Raw genomic sequence first — 20,465 nt, 5'->3', positions numbered from 1 at the left:
AAAGTTAATGTTACAAACAATAGCTTGATAACATCACATGGTGAATACTTAAATATCTTACAAGTGAAATGCTAAAATATGAGCACCATGGTCTATTGATATAAAACTTCATTTAATTCTTAGATAAATTAAAATGTTAAAAATTGGACTATTGATGATCATACATTTAAAATAATCATTTCCTTACATATTGGGTGAAGAGATATTTTAATTATGGAGATGTTGTTGATTAAAAAATACACCTATCCTTTGGAAATCACAAGTAAGTTTTTATTTTATTTTTGTATTACATTACACAAATATATTTGATTTTGTGTGATCCATTTTAATTCAGCCTAATTAAATTAATTCAATTTTTCTTATCGCCTCGAGTGTGAAGAAGGCCCACGAAAATATAGGTTCACAGTTTTTCACCGCATCGCCATTACTCCACTCAGCTCCAATGGCTCTCATCTCCTTCACTTCTTCTTCTTCTTCAAGAACTCCATTTCCCTTTTCCCAAAACCCTAAACCTCTTTCCCTCCCTTCTCTCCATTTCAATCTCTCTCCTTCCTCTCCCATCAGATTCCGTTCTCTTCGTTTTCGCTTCTCCGCCGCCGCTGCTAGCGACACCGGTGACGCCGACAAGTCTTCTTCTTTTCCGGCGAATATCTCCGACGATTGGGGTGAGGATTACGACCCCGAGGCGGAATCATCGACCAGCAAGCTCCCCGATTCGGACCCACCGAAGAACGAGGACGAGTGGCAAGAAGGGGATGTTTCCGTCGACGGTGCAAATGGAATTCCGGTCGCCGCCGATGCTGCCACTGAGGTTCCGTCGGAGGAGGTGCCGGTGAATGGGGGTGGTGAGTTCGAGGGGCTGAAGCGGGCTCTGGTGGACACTGTTTATGGGACTGAGCTCGGGTTTCGGGCTGGGTCGGAGATTCGGGCTGAAGTGTCCGAGTTGGTGACTCAGTTGGAAGCGGCGAACCCAACTCCCAACCCGGTTGAGGAACCTGGCCTTCTCAATGGAAATTGGGTTTTGCTGTAAGTCTTAATGCATTTACAGAATCATGAATTATTTTCTATGCAATATGGTTATGTATATCTATGTCTCATGATTTATTGGTCTTTTCAATTTAAATTAATTGTTTTGTAATCATGTTGAATTGGAATTTTGGTTGTTCTGATTGTTATTTGTTGTTGTATAAAGGGAGCACCAGTTTATGTCATGCCATAGTTTGTGGTTATTTGAACATTGTAAGGTTTAAACCCCGTTTGTTTTGATATTTGCATTTTTTAAATTAAAAAATCATTTATAAGTTCTTATATTCATACTTACCATAAACCTTTACATGGGAAAAAAAATGAAATTCAGCTTCTTACAAACACTTAGAGAGTCACTTTTTGTTAAGCATAAAATGCACATTTGGGACTGTTTGGAAAAAGTTATTGGTCCACCATTACAAGGTAAGATGGTTATGTAGAAGGGATAGTGTGAAAGTTAAAGCAGTCAGAAATGAAACCTAGATAACATGAACTAATGTTATTTCCACTTGTATTCGAGTTTCTTATAATTTCTCAGGTATTTTGTATGTTTAGTTCGACGTGGTTACATTAGAGTACTGGCTGATTGAAAGTTATGTTTTTTTCTACATTAGGATGTCACACTGATTTTCATGTTTGAGTCAATACTGTACGACTAACACCCGAGTTTGATTCTGTGCTCATCTTGGTATGCTCTATTAGAATTGGAGGAGGGTTTTGTTTATCTTGATGAAACTATCACATTGTCTCTTGTTTAGTAATTATTGATTAAATCCCTTATGGTTTCTTTGCATCTCTAACTGATGTCAGGTACACAGCATCTTCTGAACTGTTGCCTCTTCTAGCAGCAGGAACATTACCTTTGGTGAAGGTGGACAAGATTTCACAAACAATTGATACTAATACCTCCACCATTATAAATTCCATTACAATTTCTAGCCCTTTCGCCTCTTCGTCTTTCAGCGCATCTGCATCATTTGAAGTTCGAAGCCCTTCAAGAATACAGGTATTCTTGTGAAGACTAGTATTTCAGTAAGCCGACTTTTAAAATGGCAAAATATATTTGCCCTAAGTAGTCAAAGGCAAAAGCTGCTGGGGGTTTCAACGCCTTTAGGCGAGAGTGCTAAAAATATTTGACATTAGTACACTAATTTTCCATATAAATTAACTACTGAAGTATTCAAGCAGGACATTCATAGTCAAATAAAAGTTTTAAGCTGATCATTTTTCAAAATTATAAGCTGATTGCTGCTTAGATTGTTATACATTGGCAACTAGTTATTTCCCTTGCTTGAACCAAAAAGGCATGCCTAAAGCACCAAGGTGTGTGTCTCACTGAAGGACAATGACTCAACCGGCAAGAGCTGCTGAGCCTTTTTGACACTTCACTGCAGTACCATATGGCATCTTTGATTACATTGGTTTGGCCAAAAGAAATAGAAAGGAGATGAAGGATACTTTGCGTTGCTGTAAATTATATGTTTAATGGATGTTTAATTACGCATTTAAAGTTCTTATGGCCATTGGGTTTTCTGACTTTGGGGACAATGTGAAAAAGAAAAATATACTTACCATGCTTGTCATAGGGTGTCCCAGCGCAATGGTAAGGTTGTTTACGTTGTGACCTAGAGGTCATAGTTTCAAATCCGGGAAACAATCTCTTCACTTGTGAGAGTAAGACTGTTTACATCTCCTATTCCCAGATCCACTAGGTAGGAGCTTTGTGCACTGACCTGCCCTTTTATGCTTGCCATATTCTGTCATTTTATTTTACTTGTACATCGATAGTTCATTTTATTATATTGGTACATAAATAAATAGTTCTTCCTACGTGGCACAGAAATGTGTTCTGTATGATGCTTAATTTCAATGATATTGCCAGCGGTATGTTACCATAGGTTGTTAGTCCTTATAACCTCCTGTGTCTGCATATGAACTCTTATAGATGACTTGAAAACTCTTACTAACATTTCAAAATGCATGCAGGTTACATTTAAAGAAGGTACATTGGAACCTCCAGAGATTAAGTCTGAACTTGATCTACCAGAAACTGTAGACATCTTTGGCCAAAAGCTTAGCCTACAGCCTCTGCAACAATCTCTCGGTCCTCTGCAGAATGTGGTGGAAAACATAGCACGCGTTATTTCCGGTCAGCAACCTCTTCAGATTTCTATTCCTGGTGAGAGGACAAGCTCTTGGCTTATTACAACATATCTTGACAAGGACTTAAGAATATCAAGGGGAGATGGTGGTCTTTTCGTCCTTGCCAAAGAAGGGAGTCCCCTTCTTGATCAATAGGAGAGAGTTATAATGTTGCTCCTTTCATCCCCTGAATAAAAATGTCAAGGTTTAATCCAAAATATGTCATTCTTTTTTACTTGTCAATCTGTTGTATATTTGGACGAGACGTCTTATGTTGTATGCTACAATTCTATAATCTTTATAATTTTTTGGTGAAAAATGTACTCAACCCTTCTTAGTTTGCTTTGGGGAAAGGATTATGAAAGCAATCTAATGAAGCTAGTTTTGAAATTAGTAATTTTGTGTTGTATAAGTTCGAATTAAATGAAACTAAACTGATGACATAAAAGTTGTTGAGGCTCACTCAGTTTCTTCTAACTCAGCATGTCCTTTGATAAGCTATAGGTGAAGGGTTACAATAGAGTACGAGATAAGGTTGAGAACCGGTTTCAGAACAAACCCACAATCACATGTAGTCAATGAGTCGGTGGATCAAATCAAACTATCATATTTTTCTATTTGTATTCCTCCATACCACAAATAAAAGAGTACGTATTACTATGCAGTCTGCAGGCAATTCTGTGCTTCTAACATTTCATTAGACTTGTATTCCAATAAAGAGATCACTTGTTCCAAATGATGCTCTATTTTCTGTCTCAAGTCAATCAAAGTTGTATATTTTATTATTTTTGTTTTTAAATTTTTTATTTTATTCACATGTCAACAAGTGATTGATTTGAGACAGAGAATGGGATACCGTTGGAGATAGGTGATTCTCATATCATATTCCAATAATTTGTTATTATTCATGAGACATGGCAATCAATGGTTTGGCCGAAGCTGCCTATGTTTACTAAAATTTGCAAGCTTCTATATGTCTTCCTCCACTGAGGCTTTGTGCATATCTCATGGAGACATGTAGGGACAACATTTGTTGTCTCAAATAGTGTTATAGTTATATGTTACTTGCAATATTTGATTATAAATATTGTATTAAAGTTAAAAATTTAATAATTATTTTTCTAATCAATAATTTTACTGATACATGGAATGAATGATACACGTTCTTCTGCAATAAAGCTTAAAAGCATGTTTCTACAATAAGCTTTGAATGTAAATATTATTTTTTTGGTTTAGGGGCAGAGGAATTTACATCCCTTTTGATGAATTTATGTATACTCGTCATACTATATATGTTCTGTCACACTTAATTTACGTGGGCTATTGGAAAACAGCAAATTTGATTATTACTGGAATTTATCATAGCCGATGTGAAACAGATTAGATTTTCTGGTTTTTTATTGTTAATTATTGGAACCAAGCTCTACTGCTACAAATATGACTGCAAGTTGCATAAACAAAGAATTGTCTGGAAAGATAAAATATATGAAATAAATATGGAGAACTACACAATCCTCACTATTATTAATCAACAGGAACTTATTATCTGTGATCTTAAGTAATTAACAGCTAGCTCTTTTAACCAAAACTGTAAACAAATGCATAATCCTCAATAGTCAATATCCAAAGCCCAGAGAGATGAGAAAAACGATCAGAAATCTGGGGCTTCCATCACCATCAGCTCCCACCATTATCCATCCACATTTGCTGTGGAGATAAAAATAAGTGTTCAAAGTGATGGCAATTGAAAGGAGACGAAAAGCTAATTTTGCAGAAATTGCATAATGTCCTTCCTAATAACACCCTCAGACCAGTTTGCTCTATAATTTGATTGAAAGGCTTCAGGAGCATACACGCTGAAGCGCCTCCCATGGATGGTGGTACCAGCAGAATTTGGTTGCCTCACCATCCTTGAAATGGTTGGAAAAGGCTTTGGCCATGAGGTAAACAAATGCTTATTAGAGTCCTTCTTGAAGAATCCAGAATAACCAGGAGGTTTGTTGTTGCTGGAAGTTCCAGTTATGTTCTTTGTCATTTTCTCGCTTGAGCTGCCATTGGGGGGCCCAGAAGGGGGACCGCGAATATGAGCTGATGGCTTAACTCGATCTAGCCATCGCAAAATAAAGTTTCCCAGATTCCGACCCACTTCTATGTCTCTTTCTTGAATGGTCCTATGAACACTGATTGCTACATCAAATATAGCACGGGTTCGCCTATGAAGCATAAAACAGGAAGACCAGTAAAGAAATGGTATAACAGCTCTCCTAAATAACTAACAAAAACCCCCAATAAAAAAGGCAAGGGAAGGGTAAATGTAATGCAATTCTCAAATATTCAAATAAATGTATATGTATTCATACCAGAGCCTAGAGAGAAAAGGTGAAAAAGAAGTTGCTAACAATTATGCATCACAAAGACTTTCAAGTAAAATAAATAAAAATTGAGCATTAACATCATAGTTCAGGGAATCCACAAAATATAATGCTAGTAGTTGACCTTGTGCACTTTATGTTCTAAGAACATGATCACAAAATTATTTGCTCCAACATATACATGTCACAACTTCTATCTGAAAATCCATCCTTTAAAACATTGGATCTGGAGGTCACAGTACATTATTAGCAGGCAAACATGTGGATAGACATAGTTACAATCAACTTCATATAAGAAACATGACAGGGGCGTTATAAAACTGGCTGCCCGTTTATAAGAAACATAAAATATAACACCAATGAAATATGAAAAAGAGGACAGGTTGAAAACAGAAAAAGTGAATACACATTTATTCCTTAGCTACACTTTTCCATTTCTAGTTATCATGCCAGTTTTCTAAACTACTAGTTCCAAGCATCACAATGAAATAAATCAACTATTACCATCATTTCTCTATCATTATTCTTTGCTTCAAAGTTAATGAAAAAATAGGATCAAGCTTGTATTAACACTTTTACTGGGAACAATTTTCTTTCTGTTATTCCCACAATTTCAATTCTACAATCATTTGCCATTAAAATATAAGTAAAGAAGGCATGTCTCCTTGCAATATCCACACTTGACAACAGGTTCAGCTTCTCAAAACATACAGAAGTAATATGTCAATGAGGGTAACACTGCGTACATCTACCCTCCCAAGACCCTACTAGGTAGGAGTCTCGTGCACTGGGCCGCCCCCTTTATCACGTAACATTTTCATTGCAGATATAAATGATTAAGGTTGATGGACAGAGAATGGACTTCTATCACGAAGAAATCAATAACTTGATTGCAAATACACACATGGTGTAAAATTAAAGTTTGCGAAGGATAGCAATGAGCTGAATGTTGTTGTAAAAAGGGAGACCGAATGCACAAAGCTCCAAAATAGTGGGGTCTAGGTATAACGCAGTCGTATCCTCGCAAGCGAAGAGGTCGTTTCCAGGATTCGAACCCATGATCTCTATGTCACAAGGCATGCAAACTTACCCTTGCGTCAAGGCTCAACCTACAATGAGGTGAATGTCGTTGTATATCCAGAAAACTGAACAACAACCAAAATCTGATGGATCAAATAAAGAATTGTAGCAGAAAACAGGTAATTATCAGCATGTTTTTACCTTCAACGGGACATAGCTGCTACACTAACCTATTAAGTCCTCATTTGGCGTATTGAAACAGAGCATATAGGTTCCAAGCTATGTTCAATGCATTATATAAATAGAACGAAACAAGATATGGTATTAAAAGTGAGACATTCTGGTTGACTAAAAGGGGTCCAAACAAAAAAAATCGCTATATTAATGTCTTCTTCCTCTAGCTCAGTGACAAGAATCAAGACATAAGAAAACAACAATAAATAATAACATCCACATTGATTACATTCCCAATTTCACTTAACACACAAATGGATCAACAACAACGCATAATAATACAATAACAACCCTCACGCATACTGGCACCGCGATGGATGAGAAAAATTACATATAAAAGTAACAAAAGAACAGAAAGGAATAACGATGGATGAGAAAATGAACCTGTGAAGAAATTGACGGATCTTAGGGTACTTAGGACGAACGATCTTACGTTGAATCTTGATTGCGAGCCTGTATGTTCGTTTCAGACCCAAAAAATAAGCAGTTCCAAGTGTTATCTCCCACAGCACCATTCTTCTTCTTCTTCTTCTTCTTTTTTATTTCTCGCTATCTTAATATATTACAATAAGCATAAAGGTTTGTGTTGTTTTGTTAGATTATATGGTGAGAAGGTTGTCTCTGATGCTCATCTTTTCAATTCGACTATTCCATTCCACACTTTTTCATCGGTGGGTGCCATTCTGGTCGTTGGATTAATCCGTATGTTTTATATATGGGCCTTACCACCTTTTGGACCCAGTTATGACATACTCCTATCACAGATTTAGTTGTGGGTATGTATAATATTTTTTATATAACATATATTTTCTATTTTCTGGAAATTATTTGTTGGAAATGATTTTTTTCATTTTTTTTTTACTTACAAGTAACTGTTGTTAGAAATATTTTTTCCACTCTTGACACTGATTAGTTAAAAGTGAAATGTTACCTAGAAAATGAATAGTTTTCATATTATGGACACTTACATGAGGGTGTTATGGTATGTGAGCGTTTGAGAATATGGTTTGAGTTTTTTGGTATAATCAATTGTATCGATATACTTTATGTGTGTATAACTACTTAATTTTGATATGTGTGATTGTCCTTTAAGTGTTGTTCATAGGAATTAAAGTTTGAGAGAATGGTTTGGACTTTGAGAGAGTACAAGAAGATAAAAGGAAAAATGAAGGGTATTTTAAGATTAGGAGAATTTTTTGGAGTCCAATATGAAAAAAGTGGGGGCCTAGATGTGTATCTCCTTTTTGATTAATAGAATTGTCAATTGTGGCTGAAAACGAAGGGGAAATAGATGGGCCTAGCCCACACTTAATGAACTGCGGCATGGTAGGCATGCATATAGGACAAACAAAACGAGCACGCTAGGTTTCACAACCCAGACAGTGAAGCATAAAGATAGAAACAAACGCACCTATCACCACCCATTAAAAGGGTATAAAGGCAAAAGAAGAAGGGTTGAGAAGCGTGAATTGAAAGGAACCAAAAGGAGTCAAATGACAAGTAAAGAGACCAACACATTCAGATGCGTAGGATGCGACCAAGGATCAGGACAGGTCATGAGACGAAATGCTGCAGTGAAAAATGGAAATTCTCCAAATACTTTTTTTTCAAGAATTAACAATATCATCAACTTGGTCATTCAAAACAAATTTATCATCATATTAATTAATTTCCCACCAACTTAATCAATTGTCAAAGAACTTGGTAATCATCAACTTGTTGGTGGTCTAGTGGCATAAGTCTCCTCTATATCACATGATGATCAAAAAGTCAATAGTTCAATTCATGAGAGCGACATTTTTTGGGAGAGACAGCCATACATTTGAAAGTGGTTAATTCCTTACCCAAAAAGGTAGGCAGATACAATTGATAGTACCCAGAAAACGCAATAATCATGAGTTTAATTTATTCAACAATAAAGAAACTTGTGCATCATTTACCATTATGTCAACCGCTACCAACTTAGTCTTAGAAATAGAGATGTCAATGAGTATCATATTAGTGGATACCCTTAACGGTCGGGTCTCAATTCATGTTTTTAGATTAACAAGTAAATCCAATTGAAGATATTGAAACTTATTGATTGAAAATTCATGTAATGAATATCCTAACCTGTAGGAAGCAAGACTTATTGATTTATATCATATTCATAATTGTGGTGTGATGTTATGGTGATTAAAAACTTTTCACTATATAAATTTATATTGTTAATCATAATGTTGGATTGGAGGTATGAACTTTGGTTTATATGTTTGTTAGAGTTAAAAAACGTACTACTAGACAATTTAAATTGTTTTTTTGTTTTTCTCATTTGATTGTCAAATCACATATATGATTATAGGAAACAAATGCAATCGATTTTCTTTATTTTTTGTATTCTTGGATACATGCGAATCTGTTAGGTATGAAATGACTCCCAGATAGCAAACCCAACAAGTATGCACATTAGTCCAAGATAGGTTTGTGTCCAAAAACAAATGAAGATAAATGCGCACTAGATGAATAATAAGGACGACAATGGGTACCCGAACCCATCCGCAAAAATACTTGTGACGAGTCAGGTTTGGGTCTGTGTTTTTGGACCTGTAGGTAATTGAGACCCGAGATTTTAAAATCTGTTGTTGGATGAGTCTGGTTCCGGGCAACGAGGTACTCAGACCCACTATTCAATTATATATATATATTATATTGTTAATCAATAATGTTATTTTGTTAATTCATAAATGTGTTTGTTATATTATTAGACAATGATGTTATGTTGTTAAGTAGTAATGTCATGTTATGTTGTTAATTGATATGTGTAATCTAATACTATGTTGATTGAACAATTCTTACTAAATCAATTTTATATCATAATGTTAAAATTGTCAATTTTATAATTTTTTCTTTTATTGATTATATAAAATTGTAGAAAACAAATACGCAAATGTACAAATATACAATTACATAAATTACTCGCACTTGTTTTTAATATTTTTGGGTCTGTGGGTACCCACGGATCCACTGTATACTCAATGACCAATAGGTAAAAAACCCAACGGGTATCAGCATGAACTTGGGACGGGTCTAGGTCCAAAAATAAAGTAACAATACGAATCCGGATAATACACTACCGAAACCCATCAAGATTCATTACCATCTCTATAAATGAACCCATTCTAACCATTATTATCCTTATACTCAAATATCATATTTTCAACAACTTAATATTTCAAAGAATTTGTCATAGAATTGGTCAATGCATTAAATATTCCACAAAGTTAGTGTATATGTACTTAATTGTTTGAGGGACTATACCACACATTTTTTTAGAGATTAATATTATGATAAATTTCCATAAATGAATATATTCTCCACAAATATAATATTTAAAGAAAAAAGATATAATCACTGATTAGTTTTTACAATGACATCATCTCAATAAATTATTCACTATTCATTTTGAATTATTACGGACTACTAAATAAAAATAAATAATAAATGATTGTATCGTGTGTAAATATTTACACTATCTCTATATTTAAACTCATATTTGAATGACTTTTTTTTTAGTATTAATCTAATGGTGTAAGACTCAACATATTATTAAGGTTATAATTATAATGAGGGAGGAGATTCATAAACCCAAACGAAGGTAAGAGATTAGTTATTACTACACATCATTGATAGTAAAAAAATTAACTGTTTTTTTTATAACTTTATTGAGAATTGAGATATGCGGTGAGTTTATACGTTGAAATTGAAAGTAATTTCAAACTCAACTCATAAAACTCACTTCACAGCTCGTGACACAGAAACACACACTCTCTCTCAATCTCTTTCTCGCTCCATCTCTCTCTATCTCTCTGTCTTTCAGCCGCAATGCATAGGCAATCTCTGGGTTCGCCATCACCGAAGCTCCACAACCACGGAGTAATCAATGAAGAAGAAGAACAAGAACAAGAAAAGGTGGAGGAACTCCCTAAGACTCAACGACTCTCTTCACCACCACACAACTTCCTTCACCTCATCCCAATCCTCACTCTTCTTTGCTTCTTCCTTCTCTACCTCTTCTCTCACCCTCTCTCTCCTTCAGGTGATTCTTTTTATGCTTCCATCACCACTTTCTATAATAATTTATTATGCCAACTAATTAATTACCTCTCCATCTTTTTACAGAACTGGATCAATTCACTCGCTTCAATCATCATCATAACAATTTAGGTATATTAATTTTTTTCTTCAATTATCCGTTTAAGCATTTAATTTTATTTTTTATTTATTGATTCGTTTTAACTGTAGAAACAACGAAGGAGATTAGAGTCATTGATAAACATTACGTGGATGGAAAAAGAGGGGATGTTTTAGTTCTCGGAACCCTTCGTAATTTGCAACATATACGCCTTCACCGGAAACTCGCCGATTTTTAATCCCACTCTCTCTCTGCACTGTCCAGATTCCAGAAGAAGCGTCACACACACGAGTTTCACACCTTCTCTCTTTCCATTCAATATTCTTCTTGTTCATGTTTATCAGAATCTCTTTTATTTTCACCTGAGAAAAAATTAAAAATTAAATAAATAAATTCCATCATCATCATTTTATATTTTCATTCATCCAATCTGGAATTGGCTTTGTTTATTAATTTATTGTTAACAAAATATTGTGTGTATGGAGAGTGTAGGATAAGTGGGGTGTTGGGAGAAGAAGGCGTAGGATAGCAGGGGTGCGCCGAATGTGTTGGAATACAGCTAGACTTTAGGGACCGTTAGTAGTGAACATCGTTTTGCGGAGTGACAGTGCCAGTCTGGAAAATGGAAATAATGGTAATTGGCATTGATCGGGTGTAAAATCCCGTTTTATAAACAAGAAAACGGATTCAACGGAAAAAGGAAGCGCTCTATAATTGGGGTTTATACGTCAGGAAAGTAGAATCCGTTGTACATTTTCATTTCGGAGCTGATTTTGCAAAATTAACTCATTTCTAAATTTGACTTTTGAATATTATTTTTTTCTAAAATCAATTTTAGTCAGAAACTTTAGTTTTAAAATTTCAAGCAAGTAAAACAATATAAATGCGATTGTAATTGTAGAAACACCAGAAGTGATTTCATAAAATTGCCAATTATTTTATTGAAGCAGTTTCTTAGTTATGTTAGAAACGGAAGGCAAACACATACTCCTATCCTAGTAGTGCAATTTGGCTAAAATTTACGGAACTTTTTATATCTTTATAAAAGGGATAAGATTTTATTGTTATGTTTCAACTTGGCCTAAACATTTAATTCTCCATAAATTGGTTCACTTAATGTATAACCAAATATGATTAGTTAAAAAAATATATTTAAATTAAAAAATTAATAATTAACTATTTTTTTTATTAATTACAGTTGGTGGAAATGTAGTAACACAGTTTATAAGACAACAGTATCTTAAAATATCAGCGGAGATCTCTTTCTGGGAACGGGTTTTCATTAAATTTAAATCATCTTAATGACAAGATGATAAATTGAAATGTTACAAAATTACAGTAAAAATAAATGTACTTCGTAAAAATATGCGATAACTTAACTTATTACCAGAGAAGATATAGAATTAGGGTTTCAAATAACAATACTGAAATACTTACCCTCCTTGCTGCGCTGGTTGCGTAGCTATTAAGTTTACAATTATTTCTATCCAATAAAGAAACAAAAGGATTACATTTCATAACTCGCATAATAATTTATATCTCCATTTCTCTCACTTTCAAAATCATTAGCATCATCCAACACCGACAGTGCCTACCTCAGCCTTTGACTCTACATTTATTTCAAATTAAAATTTGATGATGACATATAAGGGCAAATGCTAAAGAGAAAATGGTCCAGATAATCCATATGGTGATCGTTAGACAAGCAAACAACAATTTTAATTAATAATAAATAAGTAAAATTTAATATATATACACTTAAGTAATTTTATACTGTTAGTAAATCATTCATCATTAATATATTAACTACTATTGACTCTCAAACAAAATAATACAAATTAATGATGAATAATGTGTCAATAATGTAAAAAAAGTTCCGCTAACGATACATAGATTTTAAATTCAAATAAATAACGGAAAGGATACAACTTCACGAGCAATACTAGGCCGAACCAGCTCGTGAGTCGTGGATATGGACATTGGATAAGTTGCCTCCGCCGCTGAAGTTTGAAGGAAAAATATTAAATGATTTCTAACCATAGATATAAAACAAAATTGTTTATTAGTTTTCTATAGTTAGTAGTATAATATATATATTTAATATTAATCCATTGATATTGTAAAGTTTTCACACTATCAACATATTATCTATCATTCATATATTAATTGTAATCAATTATATTTTAAATAAAAAGCAATATAAAAAATAATATATTTATAGTGTAAATTTTTTTACAATAAGTGACGGTACATGAATATTAAATTATAGTATATAATGAATGATTGAATAATTGGTTGGTCCGGCTATACCCAATTAGGCAATTACCAATATTGTTTGATAGGGCCTATTGAGAGAAAAACACGGCTCACTTTATATAATAGATTGAAAATATTTGTATCTAGATATATATGCAACATGTCATATTTAAATATAATTATATTTATGTATTTTGTGTTATTATTTATCTAAATTTTTATATACTATCAAAATTTTATTTGTGATCTCACCATACGTATTCGAACACAACAAACGTCATGTATTCAAAAGGGACCTCAATAACAAAAGCAGAAAGGAACAACATGAACTAAAAGACCACAACAATTTCCACTTTTCTTAGTGTATATCCCCTGATTTTGCATATGCTTAAAATAAATTTTAAAAAATTGATGTCGTGTCTTATATCCATTCAAATAGAGCATAGTCTATTCAAATCCCCCACACGGCCAATACGTTAATTCACTCTGCAGATAAATCAAGTTGTAACATATAATATATTATAGAAATTGAAGACTCAACTATTTATTATAGACATTCACTAGAAATTGATTCATCTCTTCTACGGATATGTATCCAGTGCTGGTAATCATGGGAAAGTGCATTGCGTGCAAAATATTGAAAAAAACAAATGTAGGTGATCATATAGAAACAGTTAATAGGAGTTTCAGATGAAGTATATAAACAGAGAAGTGGATCAAAGGATCAAACCATGAACAGGAGCGGGCTTGGAAGACTGCTGCTACTTGTTGCTGAATCAAAGGATCTTCCACTTTTCGCTTCTATTGCTCTTCTTCGATGATTGGGGCGGAACATAGTTTGAAACATAGTTTGAGACAACAATAAACAGTAGAGGTTCTAAACAATGCTCACAGATGATGCCAAACCAGCAGGTAGAAGCTGGTAATCTGGATCAGGAGTTATTGTAACTGACAGATCAACTATTGTTGCTCCCTGACATATTTAGTTACATATTGCAACATAGATACATTAATTCACAAATTGGAAACAGAACAGGCTGTGAACAATGTTATCACTATACACGGTTAATTAGTTCCACTAATAATTGGTTACACTAATAAATGTTATCACTAGACGCATAGAACAAATAGTGTAACAATTCATGTCTTTCATCTAGAGTTATGAATGACTACCTATATGTTGGATTAAAGTAGATTACCAAATACTAATAGTGAGTGAAGCCGCCAAAAGAAAAAAAGGCCATCATTGAATCAATGTCAATGGAATGAAAGTTGTCATGGACGTCGACCCTTAAAGAGGGCGACAATGTTAGGAGTTGAGTAGAATAATAAACTCAATGTGGGCTTAAGCCATAAGAATCTCTCACCTAATGGACTAGTTTTTTGGGACAAGTATCACCTGTCCACGACCGTGTTTCATTCCTTATCCCAAACCTATTACATTTTGCCACATGAATAAAAGAAAAATTCTAAAAATAAAAAATAATAAAAAGTCACATTTTGATTGGCTTGAGATATGAAATGAGACCCGATTCAAGACAAATAATCCTAGTACAATCTTTTGGGTTGGCTCTTCTGGTGTGCTGAAAGTCCCACCATAAACTCATTAGTAATAGTCACAAACTTTGAGCAACTAGTTTAGAGATATAGAAAACTGAAAAATATTTGTTCTGACTCTGGGCAAGTCATAATACATACATAGAGAAAATATTTGTCATTATCGTTGTGATGTTATTTTGAGATCTGAATCATCATTACCCCAACTTATCAAACTTGGAAATTTATTTTGGATGAGGGTGCCACTGCTTGGGGAAGTGGATAGGACTATCTACAATTGTTGAAGCCATTATTAGCAAGACCAGCATTAGAAGGGAATGAAGGGAAAGTTGTCAATCTTTACCAAAAAAAATTAGTTATTCTAAATAATAATAAAAACATAACAGAGAATGTACATATTATATAGTTTTCATATTTGTTTAGAATGAAAAATAGTATGTTGACCCATTGCATTTCAATTATGAATGCGTACACACACTTTTATGCATGAAATATTATAGTTTGAGAGATTATACTCCATACTTAAGTATTCATACAAATAAAATAAACTAACATAAAAAAACAATGGGGATTGGTACCGGAAAAAAACAAGTAGAGCAACCTAAAACTATACTATTTTCTTACATTTTTTGATTCTCTTTCCATTTATCTTTTTCCGTTTTCTTCCCATCAACAAAATAAAGGGGTAAATGTGAAAAATAAAAAGAGCGCTAAGGAAATCCAGTTTCACCTCTGTCCTATGACAAGGAAGCACGTGTCCCATGGGTGAAGAACTCCTCATAAACATTCTGGCAGGAAATAACAACCAGAATCCATCCTTAGTCCTACCGAATAAACTACCTCACCGAATCACCCTCACCATCCTCAATCCCTCATTCATTCCACGTTTCAATTCCCTTTCTCTCTCCAAACAGAAAAAAAGAAAGAGAACAATAACCTAATCCATCCAATCCAATTCCATTCCCCAAACACCAACCTTAATTCCTTCCCATTTACCCTACAAAAGTTAGGGTTACATACCCTTAACACAGTACAGAAATGAGCTTTCAGGACATCGAGTCTGGGAGGCCCTTCGCTTCACGGCGAAGCCTAATCAATGGAAAGCAGGACCCTACGCAAGCCGTAGCTTCTGGAATATTCCAGATCAATACCGCTGTTTCAACCTTTCAGAGGCTTGTTAATACCCTTGGTACCCCTAAGGATACCCCTGAACTACGAGATAAGCTGTGAGATCTCTCTCGATTTTTGTTACGGTGTTTTGTGGTTTTCGTTTGTTTGTTGTTGGAATTCGATTGAGGTTTTTTGTTTCTATTTGTTGTTGATTTTGTAGGCATAAGACGAGATTGCATATTGGACAATTGGTGAAGGATACTTCGGCTAAACTTAAAGAAGCTAGTGAAATTGATCATCATTCTAATGTTAATGTAGGTTTTGTTGACTTTTGTTCTTCAATTGATAGAGCAAAACATGTGGTGTATTATCAATTTACGTATTACGTTGCCATATATTGTAACTATGTATTTTACTCAATTTGTTGCTGGATGTGGACTATATTGACATTTTAGTTTAATTACACTCGGCACCCCTTGTTCTAGACATCGGGCGTTACACCAATCCCCCTTGGGGTTTATGTTATCATTATAGGTTATCTCACATGAAGGGTGATATTATGATGGTGGGAGGGATGTTGATGCAATTAAGCCAAACATTAAGGGAAGCCGGAGTTATCCTATCTTGAAATGTTCAATGTATTTATCGTATTTGCAGGCAAACAAGAAGATAGCAGACGCGAAGCTTGCAAAAGATTTTCAGGCAGTGTTGAAAGAATTTCAGAAGGCACAGCGTCTTGCATCTGAGAGGGAAACAGCTTACACTCCTTTTGTTCCACAAACAGCTCTTTCACCCAGGTGACTAATCAAATCTTTTTGGAGTCGAAAACAGTGGAAGACTGTGCTTTATGTGTGTGTAGCTTATGTTGCTGCAATTTTGTGGTGTGAACTGAGTCTATACTATGAAGAATATTTTGATCTTGATGAACAATCACGTTGTTAGGAGTCGCACATTGGTTAACATAACAAATTCAATGTGGTACTTAAGCCATGAGACCCTCTCACCTAATAGACTAGTCTTTTGGGTTGGGCTCTCTTCATGTGCTTAAGTCCTAACTTGCAATTCTATAGTGGCTGCTAGTGTGTCATTGCTAATGAATTTTTACTACTTTTGCACACATGATTATGACATGGACCTTTCTTTCTGGCTTGCAGCGAACTAGATGTTAGTTCTGATAAGCCTCCCGAACAGCGTGCCCTTCTCATGGAATCCAAAAGGTGATTTCTATTGTCTTATTGATATGATAGCGAATGAGTAGTTTTGCCATTTAAAGAAAGTTGTTACATTTTTCTCTTCCGATAACATCTGCTGTCCTTATAAAATTTGGATATTATTATAATAATATGATATATGATGCAACAAAGCAGTATTTTGAAATGTAATTTTATATCAAATATTAGACAATTAGAGGTCATTGTTTGCAAATTTTTATGAGGCTATAAATGATACCGAAAGTTCCCTTTCTCTTTTGTTTTTCGTAGTGGGTTTGATGGAGTTGGTGACATATAAATGACAGGTTTCTTATGTCATTAAATTTGTTGAAAATTTTAACATGGATTTATATATTAGAGTGTTACTTTTCAAATTCAACCTATTCATTTGTAAGTTAGATTAGGTTGAAGTGTGTTTTTGTGATACAAAGAATGTTTTTTATTGGTGGTGCAAAGGAGTTGGCAACATGATCAATGGCAGGAGCCTGCCACTTGTCAATAAAATTTAATGAAGAACTGATCACACATTTGTATTATGAGAAGGCTACTTTTCAAATTAGACAATTTCATTTGCATTATTTTAGATCCTCACCTCTGCATTATTCGTGCTGCAGGCAGGAAGTATTGTTCCTAGATAATGAGATTGCCTTCAATGAGGCTATCATTGAGGAAAGAGAGCAAGGCATTCAAGAAATCCAGCAACAAATTGGTGAAGTAAATGAGATTTTCAAAGATCTTGCTGTGCTTGTCCATGAGCAAGGAACAATGATCGGTAACCTCCCATTTAACCTTTTTGTTTTCGCTAATTACACACGTTCTTGTATTATGTCAAGTTTTTTTTTTGGTCTGGACTGGTTCATGTTATTTGATGTCAAGAATTGCCATTTTGTAGATGATATTGGGTCCAACATCGAGAATTCCCATGCAGCAACCGCACAAGCAAAATCTCAACTTGCAAAAGCTTCAAAGACACAAAGATCAAATTCGTCTCTGGTAATATTTAAGTTTTGTTATTTACATTTATATTACTTATTTTAACCCCCACCCCCATGTCAAGTTAGATGTGGGACTTCCTGAGAAGATGTTGATAATGCAACAAGCTTAGTGTATCGAAGGCTTATTATTGATCTTGACATATCAAATTGAACTCATAGAAGTACATGGTTCATAGTTTTAGGAATTGCAAACAAGTAGGAGACAGGAATGAAATCAATGAATACACAGAGTTAACTCTCTCAGCCACAGGAAAATTGAGAGTCCTGGCTTTCCTCTAATCCCCTATCCCAAAATCAAAACTGTCTCATTATTTATATCCTGCTTTTTGTTCTCTAACTAACTAGCTCTGACTAATTAACTTAGAATCAGGAGTCTACTAATAGAGATATTTTTTTTTTAATCTAAATTGTCCATCATCTTGATCTTTGATTGCACCTTTTCCTTTTAAATCTTAATTTTTCTCTGACAATCTAATATGTTATATTAATTTCCACCTTTACAGGCATGCTTGCTTTTGGTGATATTCGGGATTGTGCTTCTAATTGTGATCATTGTGCTTGCTGCTTAGTCAAAGACTCTTGATTCCATTATGGATCAAATGCATTATATATTTGGCCTGCAAATAGGATCTCCCTTGCTGGTGATTTCACCGAATGCTTTCATCTGGTTCTGTACATGACGTGGGGTATATGTTCTTGTCTCTATGTTGGTGTTTGGGGTTTTAAGGACATGTCACAATGTGCTTGTGTTTGTTATCTTGTTTCTTTAATAATAAAAGAAATATTAAATCTTTTGATTTCCCTTATCTTTAAATGATTGCCGACTTTTATTTAACAATACATCAACAGTGAATGATATAATGTTTTTGTATAAATCTTTACACTCTACATGGTATAGGATATATATGTGTGCTAAATATTGTCCTAAGGGCAATGGTTAAGGAACCAAAATGCAAAGTCAATGTTGGAAAATAAAATATCTTAATCTTATTTTATTAAATATATCATTCCCAATTTGACTTTACTTCATGTTCTTAACCATTGCCGTAGCAAAATCCATATATATACCATGGGTAAGTGGTGGGTTTGTTTGTGGTTCCCGTTTCTGAATATGGAGCTTTATCTTCGCTTGTTTAGACCCAAATCTTGGGAAGGCCAATGAGGTGTGAAAATTTGTTATTGGTACATTTCCATCATAACGTTTTTTTATGCCAAGGGAGTCATTTTTTATGCAAATAGACACCGTTTTTTTATGAAATTGAAATCCAGATTCAAAGGAAGTGAAATTGAAATCCAGATTCAAAGGAAGTGAAATTGAAATCCAGATTCAAAGGAAGTGAAATTGAAATCCAGATTCAAAGGAAGTGAAATTGAAATCCAGATTCAAAGGAAGTAGGGATGGGAATGCATTATTCATGAGTCAGGTTTGAAATCCGAGATCTATTTTTATACCCAGACTTATATGAATGCCTCTTGGATATGTTACCCATGAGTCCTAAGCATCAATGAATCAGGTGAATATTTAGAAATTTAAAAAATATTACAAATATTTATGAGCAACTTATGCAATTGACTCATTATCCTATAATTAGACAATAAAAAAAGATAAAAATGAAAAATAGTTTAACCATGTTTAAATTGTCAATTAAATACAATTACTTTTACTCAAACAAAAGTCACCAGTTCAATATTTTGATTAAAAGTTAAGTTAACAAATACTGTTTAATTAACATGGTATTATGTTACGTTAGCATGCTATTGTGGACATGTATTTGGTTTGACTAACCCATTACCTAGATTCATACTCATTTAGTAGTGAGTTTGTAAATGATTAGTTCCAGTTACTTACATATTCAAAAACAAGGATGCAGACCCAATTACGTTTGAGTTTGGGAAATTGTCATTCCAATAGGAAGAAAATGGCGAGGACGACTTTATGCTGTGCACGTGCTCTCTCTTCTGTTTAAAAAACAGAGATTAATAAGGGAAAAACTTAAAAACAACCTTTGATATTCTTTGTTCAAATGCAATCTACAAATGAAGGCAAAAATATTGCAACTTACAAATCTGTTAATAAAATGAAGGCAAAAACATTCCATTCGTCCTTCACGTTATTTTTTTATTTTGAAGTTAGTTGTACAAGTTCTCGATTTGAATTAGGTCATTAAAATTATTTTTTATTTTCATTTGAATTAGGTCATTCAAATTATTTTTTATTTTCAAATTAATTCTTTTAAGTTGTACAAATCTTCTCTATTTGAATTAGATCATATTAAAATTGTAAATTGAGAGAATTATGAAGACTCAAGTAATTTATATAATTAACTATTATCAATAAATATATAATTTTATATAAATATAATATTTTATA

At 33.9% G+C, this 20,465-nt stretch overlaps 4 protein-coding genes across 4 annotated transcripts; 3 read left to right on the top strand and 1 right to left on the bottom strand.

The window, feature by feature from the left end:
• On the top strand, positions 368-3,565 carry LOC109333035 (plastoglobulin-1, chloroplastic). Its single transcript, XM_019568269.1, has 3 exons — positions 368-1,026; positions 1,837-2,032; positions 3,013-3,565. The coding sequence occupies exons 1-3, from the start codon at positions 443-445 to the stop codon at positions 3,322-3,324; spliced, it is 1,092 nt and encodes a 363-aa protein (XP_019423814.1). The 5' UTR covers positions 368-442; the 3' UTR covers positions 3,325-3,565.
• Positions 4,617-7,481, bottom strand: LOC109333036. The gene is made up of 2 exons (XM_019568270.1): positions 7,179-7,481; positions 4,617-5,381 (listed from the first exon to the last, which is right to left on the bottom strand). Exons 1-2 carry the CDS (start codon positions 7,307-7,309, stop codon positions 4,931-4,933), a joined length of 582 nt encoding a protein of 193 aa, XP_019423815.1. The 5' UTR covers positions 7,310-7,481; the 3' UTR covers positions 4,617-4,930.
• LOC109332343 lies at positions 10,542-11,372 on the top strand. The gene is made up of 3 exons (XM_019567296.1): positions 10,542-10,869; positions 10,953-10,997; positions 11,076-11,372. The coding sequence occupies exons 1-3, from the start codon at positions 10,656-10,658 to the stop codon at positions 11,201-11,203; spliced, it is 387 nt and encodes a 128-aa protein (XP_019422841.1). The 5' UTR covers positions 10,542-10,655; the 3' UTR covers positions 11,204-11,372.
• On the top strand, positions 15,513-18,900 carry LOC109333409 (syntaxin-22-like). The gene is made up of 7 exons (XM_019568888.1): positions 15,513-16,004; positions 16,109-16,202; positions 16,546-16,685; positions 17,043-17,105; positions 17,714-17,871; positions 17,992-18,092; positions 18,598-18,900. Exons 1-7 carry the CDS (start codon positions 15,817-15,819, stop codon positions 18,661-18,663), a joined length of 810 nt encoding a protein of 269 aa, XP_019424433.1. The 5' UTR covers positions 15,513-15,816; the 3' UTR covers positions 18,664-18,900.

This window comes from Lupinus angustifolius, chromosome LG18, assembly GCF_001865875.1.
Source record: "Lupinus angustifolius cultivar Tanjil chromosome LG18, LupAngTanjil_v1.0, whole genome shotgun sequence".
In the NCBI taxonomy this organism is placed as follows: Eukaryota; Viridiplantae; Streptophyta; class Magnoliopsida; order Fabales; family Fabaceae; genus Lupinus; species Lupinus angustifolius.
The sequence above is the reverse complement of the archived record's forward strand: the minus strand, read 5'-3'. Positions and strand labels throughout refer to the sequence as shown.

Coding starts and splice junctions, on each gene's coding strand:
- LOC109333036 (XM_019568270.1), bottom strand. CDS start 7,309: ATGGTGCTGTGGGAGATAACACTTGGAACTGCTTATTTTTTGGGTCTG. Junction 5,382..7,178: donor ATCCGTCAATTTCTTCACAG/GTTCATTTTCTC, acceptor TATGCTTCATAG/GCGAACCCGTGCTATATTTG.
- LOC109333409 (XM_019568888.1), top strand. CDS start 15,817: ATGAGCTTTCAGGACATCGAGTCTGGGAGGCCCTTCGCTTCACGGCGA. Junction 16,005..16,108: donor CCTGAACTACGAGATAAGCT/GTGAGATCTCTC, acceptor TTGATTTTGTAG/GCATAAGACGAGATTGCATA. Junction 17,106..17,713: donor CTTCTCATGGAATCCAAAAG/GTGATTTCTATT, acceptor TTCGTGCTGCAG/GCAGGAAGTATTGTTCCTAG.
- LOC109333035 (XM_019568269.1), top strand. CDS start 443: ATGGCTCTCATCTCCTTCACTTCTTCTTCTTCTTCAAGAACTCCATTT. Junction 1,027..1,836: donor AATGGAAATTGGGTTTTGCT/GTAAGTCTTAAT, acceptor AACTGATGTCAG/GTACACAGCATCTTCTGAAC. Junction 2,033..3,012: donor GAAGCCCTTCAAGAATACAG/GTATTCTTGTGA, acceptor AAATGCATGCAG/GTTACATTTAAAGAAGGTAC.
- LOC109332343 (XM_019567296.1), top strand. CDS start 10,656: ATGCATAGGCAATCTCTGGGTTCGCCATCACCGAAGCTCCACAACCAC. Junction 10,870..10,952: donor TCACCCTCTCTCTCCTTCAG/GTGATTCTTTTT, acceptor ATCTTTTTACAG/AACTGGATCAATTCACTCGC. Junction 10,998..11,075: donor TCATCATCATAACAATTTAG/GTATATTAATTT, acceptor TTTTAACTGTAG/AAACAACGAAGGAGATTAGA.